The 7,539-nt window shown below is 43.1% G+C and overlaps 1 protein-coding gene across 1 annotated transcript in view; it reads right to left on the bottom strand.

Moving 5' to 3' along the window:
- The window catches only part of ABCC8 (ATP binding cassette subfamily C member 8), a 154,741-nt gene that overhangs the window by 135,121 nt on the left and 12,081 nt on the right, over positions 1-7,539 (bottom strand). The window contains exon 5 of the mRNA XM_006024884.3: positions 3,487-3,653. Within this exon, the coding sequence (XP_006024946.1) occupies positions 3,487-3,653 (167 nt within the window). The remainder of the gene's footprint in view (positions 1-3,486; positions 3,654-7,539) is intronic.

The raw sequence follows: 7,539 nt of genomic DNA, 5'->3' as shown, positions 1-7,539 counted from the left end.
CAGCAGGACAGTTCTTGTAAATCCTACAGCAATGCAGGTGTAGATGTTGGAGGGCCCAGCTGGGACATGATGGTGCTTCAGTGCAGGGGCTGCCTGCCAGCTAGACTTGCATTGGAGCACCTTCATGCCCAGGCAGCCCCTCTGCAGCATGTTGAGCTGTCTTAGAGCAGCCCTGGGCTGCTGACTCCCTAGGCCCCTGGCCGGGTTGTTGGGGGCTGCTGCTCCAACCCGGCTAAAAGTACTGTGGCCCCAGGCGCATGTGCAAATGGTGCGCCTGGGAGCAATAAACTCTGGTGTGACATGCACCAGTTTATTGCTGCACATTAACTGCACATGTCAATGAACCCACTGGCTGTGTCTGCACAAGATGCTGACTGCGCAGTTGTTACTTCGCAGCCATTTAGTACTTGTATACACAAGTACTAAATGACTACACAGTAACCACAGTTACTGCTTGGTAGCGCCCCAGAATGGCTTTTTGGTAACACTGACTGCACAGTAGCTCATTATTATTGTGCAGTAGCTCGTTACTACTGCACAATAGCATTGTGTCATGCTTAAACCATGCAATGTTACTGCATGGTAGTGATGAGCTACTGTGCTGTGGTAAACAAAATTCATTAACCACAGGTACAGTCTATACTAAGCTTTTTGTATCTTGCTGGATGCATTTACACGTGCAAGCTACATGTGTAGTTTACTGTGGAGCAAACCCATGCTGGGCAGATGTCTACATGTGCAGGTATCTGGGAGCAGTCTGGAGAGGGCTGCTTCCATCCTGCTCTGCCCCACTGCAGCATCCAGAGGGAGCTCCAGGCTCCTCCTGGGTGCTAGGCCAGGCTGGCAGGGTGCATGGGGCCAGGAGACAGCTCTCTCCTGGCGGGGGCTGGGAGATTGCTCCCTGCCTCAGGGAGCTGCCTGCTGTTGGGGTGGGCTCTGATGGCAGAGCCTAGGCTGGGACAATGTCCCGCTGCCCTGGCAGCAGGGAACTCCTGGCCCCGGCTCCCCAACTGGGAGCAGGGGGCTTGGAAAGAAGTGTGGGGGTGGGGCAGGCCTTGATCTGTCCGTGGGGCAGCTAGCAGTGAGCCCCCGGCAGGAATCCCCATCCAGCCTGGGGCTCACTGTTACCTGCCCCACCAACAGATTGGGGCAGGGGGCTGGGACCTGATCCTCTCCTGCACCCCTTTCCAAGCCCTGTGTCTTGATCGCCTGATGGGGGCTGGGAAACAGCAACAGGGCTGGGACCTGCTCCAGGCCAGGACAGTTCCTGGGCTGCGCAGAGAAGTCTGCCTTGGCTGTCCAGAGCTAGCTGGGAATTTTCATGTTTCAGGAAGTTCCCAGCCAGCTCCAGGCTGCGCATGCAAACTTCCCCACACAACTCAAGTGCTGGCTAGGACCTGTTCCAGTCTGAGGTAGGTCCCAGCTAGCTTCTGGCTGGATGGAAAACTCTCCTCATGCAGGCAGATCCCAGCCCCAGCTCCATGATCAAAATGGGGACTGGGAGATTTCTTCCTGCCCCAGGAGCTGCCTGCTGCCAGGGTGGGTTCCAGTGGCAAAGCCTGGACTGGGACAATGTCCCCAGGGCCTAGCAGCAGGGAGCTCCTGGCCCTGGCTCCGCAACTGTGGAGAGGGGACTGGGAGCTCCCTGATGCCACAGCACGGGGACACTGTCCCCGCCCGGGCTCCGCCACTGGAGCCCGCTTTGGTAGCAGGCAACTCATGGAGGCAGGGAGCAATCCCCTGCCCCGTGCTGCCCAGCAGCAAATTTGCTCCTGGCCAGCCATCTATGCACGCCTTACTGCGCAGTAGCAACTCTGCTGTTAATTTGCTACCTGCATTTGCAAATGCAGGTAACAAATTAGTGGTGGAGTACAGCAAATTATTGCATAGTAAGGGTCTGCATGTGTAGACCAGGATGCTTACTGTGCAGTAATTTGCTCTACTGTGCAGTAAAGCATCTCATGTTGATATCACTGCTGAGATTGGTTTTCTCATTTGTCAGTACAACTTATACTTCTAATAGCACCCTTGAAATAAACAGGACTCTGCCTTAAATCAACAGCTCCTAGTTACCTTCAGTCATTATACAGTTAAAAGGAGTACAAATCCCTTACAAAACAGACAGTGGGACAGAGAGTAAAAAACTGGGACCAAAGTCATGTTACACAGTTAAGCAAATTATGCAGTTATCCAAGATAAATGTAAGTGGACTACACTACATAATCATATTAAACCAAATTCTGCGTTCACAAAATCACATGCAATGCCAGCAAAACCAACAAAGTTGAATGGGTATAAGTGAAAGCAGAATTCAATGGTTTCAGTTTTTGCTTCTCTAATAAGAGAGATATATGTAGGTTTGTAAGTATTTAGCAGATATGTTCAGATCTGAAAATGACTATGAATTTTTGACCTGAAACCCCTTGCTTGCATCACATTCAAAAACAATAAACTTGTTTTTACAAGTAGGGCTTATATACCTTGATTTCAACCTGTTTGTACAATTTATTTTCTCCCCAGAAAGTAACTATCACTTGCTAGTAGAGAAAATGACCTTTTACCACCAATATCTTATTTTCATTTCTAATACTGATATTGTATCATTTGTGAGATTAAGATTAAAATTCCCATTAAACCTCCTGTCATCTGTTATATAGTAAATTTTTTCTCTTCAGTGATTTCTTTTTCCTGGCTTTCTCCAACATAAACATATTTACACAAACACATACTTCACACTCCTTAAATTCCCTGTGGATGCAGGACGAGAGAACATACACGATAGATATTAGGGGCATTGCTTAATGCAACTGTGGAAGGTTCTCAGGTACTGCAGTGATAGATAAGTGAGATGCAAGAACCTACACAGACCTGAAGCCTTTCCTAGTGGCTGGTTTAACTCAATGTTGTGTGCAAGTATGTGTGGGGTGAAAGTGGCAATAATGATTTTGGGTTGGAGACCCAAAGCCTAGTAAACTTCAAAGCCATTTATTTATATTAGTTTTGAGGGTGGTCAGAATAAAGATGAAAAATTATCTGGAAAGACTCAACTTGCCTCAGTATCACACTAAATCACATTCTGTCTGCTCTGGGAAATTGGAAATGAGAGATACTACTTCTGTGTCTAGAGATGTTTTCCGATACCAAAGACCGTTACCGATACCAAAACTGTCCAGTTTATGGAGGTGTTCCCTGTACTATGATTAATGTTTTCAGAACAGTGAAGTTGTCATTCATAAATAAGTCACACCTGCATTAAAAAAATAAAATGGATTAAATCTATCTGAATTGTAACTCTAGCAGAGTCAAAATAGTTTACATTAAAAATTAATTAAATCTAACACGTTTAGTTAGGCTGGTGTTGCATTTTCAAATCTTTCCCAGTTTCAAAGATATGACTTTAGTATCTTTCATAAAAAAAACACATTACATACTTAATATTCAGAGGGGGGGAAGGGCAGAATGAAAGTCCTTGGAAATGAGACTTACCCTCACCCTGATGACATTAATCTCCACGGCTAGTAGCATTCCATATAGAATAACAAGGAGTCCAGTGAGGCAAAATCGAAGCTGAGAAAATCCAATGTTGTTATCACAGAACTTTACAAATTTGATGGTTTTGGTTATGAAAGCTAAGGTCCAGTAGAACAACAAGGCTGCAAAGGGGAAAAAAGAAAAGTCAAACAGTGATGACTGCCGTTGCAAAATTACAAGATATTATTACCAGTAAAAGTTCATGAAGTGGATCAGCCTACATGACCCAGAAAGTGCTGTTTTCCTTAGTAAAAGAGCAACCCAATTTCAATCCTTTAAATCCTAGGATGAAGCTTAGGCCCATTTCTGTTTCTGTTCTCACTACATAGACTAACCCCTAGAAAATATTGTAGAAAGGAGCTTTGCTGAAGAAGATCTCCATCCATGTGTGAATGGACACCAACTGGAAAGGAGTGGTATTCCCTCAGAGGAAGAGGCTAAAGGGACTGACCCCAAACCTGCTTGATGCCCCTCACATTTTTATTATAACAGTAGAATAATGGTAGGGTACCAGTGTAGGATGTCCAAAAAAGCAAAACAAAACAAAGCAAAAAACTGGCACATGACTAAGACAGTAACATTTTTGTAGAGCACTGTTGTTCACAGAGCACTGGGGTGCTATGTTATAGCGCTTCTTGCCCAAATGTACTCAGGCTGCTGTCATTTATGGATAAATAATTCCCCCAGTTTCTCTCTGACCATATAGGAACTCCAATCTGGAATGGATTCCATGTCATTCACTACATTATGCCCTGACTCCTACCTGCTCTATTCATTGGAACAGCCTCACTAGTCAATGTGATTTATTAACTGTTGGCCGAACAATGTTTAAACCTATATTTGTTGTTAGACATTAATAACATAGCTGGATCTCCCTGTCTCACAGCACTGTGCATACCCCCTTTCAGAGTTCCTCTCCAGTTGTCCTATATCAGTGGTGGGGATGTGTCATCTGATCTATGGGGTTCCCCATGGGTCTGGAAAGTTAGCAGCAGGGGAGCAGTGGCAGCATTGATAGTTGCAACAATCTAGAACCATAGTAATTAATGCTGCCACCACTCCCTTGCCGCCAAATTTCCAGACCCATGGGAAGTCCTGCAGACCAGCTGACACAGCCCTGTGTGTCAGATTGTGCAAGCACACGGTATCAATCCATGGCTCAATCTAGTGTGCAGGGTGGGCCAGTGTACCAAATCGTACCCATGGATCAATCCTGCACTCTGGCCCCACGATGGATCCAGCCTGTGGACCAGGCTCACACCACTCATCCAGTCCAAGGGTACTGGAAGTTGGAGCATGACTGTCAATCGGAGCACTTCTGCCTAGGCAGAAATCAGCTGTGGGGTTGGATTATACACCTGGATAGTCCTGAATGTTCCATACAAATATCGAGTGACCTATAGCAAGCAAGGCACCCTGAAGGGATCTGTATTTCTGAATAGAAATAACTCCCAAGGGCAGCAATTAGTAATCACAATTAAATGGGTCAATTCAACCATCTAGATGTTACAAATAAATGGCTTTTTCCTTGTTCTTCACGGTTTGGCTGACTAGAATGAAAGAAAATGCACAAATATGGCTAGATCTTTAGGAACAACCTTTTGGGGACTGGAGCAGCTTAAGGGAAAGAAGAACAGAAGGGATACCTGTTCCTTTCCCATTTGCAGGATCATGTCATCCCCTGTTCTTGAAGACTTCTTCATGTTTATTTAAATGAAATCTTTCTGCAAGATTTCATTTAAATAAATATGTTTTAATGAATTGGCCTGTCTCTGCTCAGAAAGAAGTCCTGTGCACTGGATAATGGATAATGGGAAGGATATTCTGTTTTGCAAGACAATAATTTAATTCTAATCTAGGAGCCTAAAGGCCAAGTAGTTTGTATTAATTAGAAAACTCAATTATGGCCAAGGATTCTGAGGCAGCTGTTCTGTTATGAATGTGACATGGCAATATTTTATTAATTAAAAAAAAATCCCTTTATCTTTCCAGCTGTGTTTGGAAACTCTAATTCCCTTTGTTACTTCACAAAATTCTTTTCACAACATGGTTATGTGTTCTTAAGGGTGGTTTTTAAAATTTGTGAATGAAAATAAAGATTCTAGAAGATTTTAGAAAGTGGGATCAGATACTAATGTACAATTACATATTCTACAAAACTGAGGAAACTAAAAAGGGAGCTGAAACATACATATTATGTAAGTGCTCCTAATCCTGTCAAAATAGGACAAAATACATTTATGGAATTTGTGCTGTCCAAACTCTATCTCTAGAGTGCAGGGAGCAACCTTTCTGGCAGGTTTGCCACAAAGTAGCCCTGCACCTTCCCTGAGTTCCCCTACCTGATCTTCTGCTCTGTTTTCTGCTCCCTGTCCTGTGTTCCATGCCCAAGCTACTTTTCTCCTTTCTATTCCCTACCCTGTGCTCCATGCCTGATCTGCTGCTCTGCTTTCTGCTTCTTGCCCCATCTACCTCTGTGCTGCCTGTCTCCCCCCACTCTACATGTGCCACAGGTAGGGGCTACCCATGTCACTTGTGGCAAGCATGCCACAGGCTGCCCAGCCCTGTTCTAGAGTATTCCTTTTCTGCAACACTATCAAGAGAGCAACAAATCTGGCATGATTAACAGAGATGGATGGAGAAGTTCTGAAACAATTCTTCTTTGCAAAATGCAGATTCATTGAAATCAAAATGTTTAGTGGGGACATACATATGTCAACTCAACTTTGGCTGAGAAAGGTTTTTCAGGCCCCAGATGGAATTTCTGGAAAAAAAACTGAGAAAGATTCACCCTAACCAGGAAACAGCCTTGTGGTCATAGCACTTGACTGGAATATGGGAGACCTAGGTTGAAGACCATGTTCCAAAGACTATTCATACAAAGCATAGATAGTGGGAAAGAACTTCTGCTTCACACCAGTTTCTACATTCTAGCAACTGTCTGCCTATTTAAATATTGATTTTGCAATTTAATCCATGCAGCTGATGCCCCACATGTGGATAGATCCTACTGGATTTCTACATGGGCATTAAGATCCACTCAAGTGAATCATATTTAAGGCACCTATTTATTTTACTAGAGAATTACATTTTTATCTTTTGGTAAAATTTTACCAATAAAAAATTCCTCTTCTTGTTACCCTTTTGTTGCAGCCAATTCTAAATTTATCAGATAAAAATAACTTTCACCTAGCTTCCAAATAGCACAATTCCTGTAGATTAGTGGTTCTCAAAGTTTTTAGACTCCGAGCACCCCTCCACAGACTTGGGGCATGGCTCCATAGAAAATGGCTGTTTTTAGTTTTCACTATTTTTTTACTACAGAAAAATTATAAAGCAATTCTTCTGTTACAAAAAATGCAGACAGACCACATCACATCATAGTGTTTTTAACACTTTGGATTCTATTTATCTTGCAAATCATATTTGCACACCTAACAGTGCTAACATTGTGCGACACCCTGCAGAACTCTTGAAAGTACCTCAAGGGAACTCCAGGTGCTGAGGTACCTTGGTTGAGAATCACTGTAATAAAAGCAAAATGTTGCTTCTTGGCCACATAGCACCTAACTGGGTCAATATCTGAGTCAAGCAATCCTTTAAAACATTGCTTACCTATGTAAAATCATCGTTAGCTATCTCTAGACTATGTCAATACTATGCTTTGTAAATTAAAATTGAAAGAGGCTGACTAAGGATGAGTTTGTGTAGATGAGTACTGTATATATTTTTAAAAATTATTTTTTTCATATGCTGTCTTCCTAGCAGACAGCAGAAAAGAACCAAAAAACAAACCACAACAGCATAGGATTAAAACAATTCAGATTAAGTAAAATGAAAGAACGATCAGGCAATTTCATTTTTCAATCTAATTATTAGCTATTAATATTTTCTTTATTATTATTACTATTTGTATACAAGCATTGCCCAGAGGCCTCATTCAGGATCAATGGGCTAGGTACCACAGAAAATCATAATACAAGAGAAATCTCTTCAGGGATAGAACCA

Source organism: Alligator sinensis, unplaced genomic scaffold (assembly GCF_000455745.1).
Source record: "Alligator sinensis unplaced genomic scaffold, ASM45574v1 scaffold447_1, whole genome shotgun sequence".
Taxonomy (NCBI): domain Eukaryota; kingdom Metazoa; phylum Chordata; order Crocodylia; family Alligatoridae; genus Alligator; species Alligator sinensis.
Note: the sequence above shows the minus strand (reverse complement) of the source record. Positions and strands in the feature narration are given on the sequence as shown.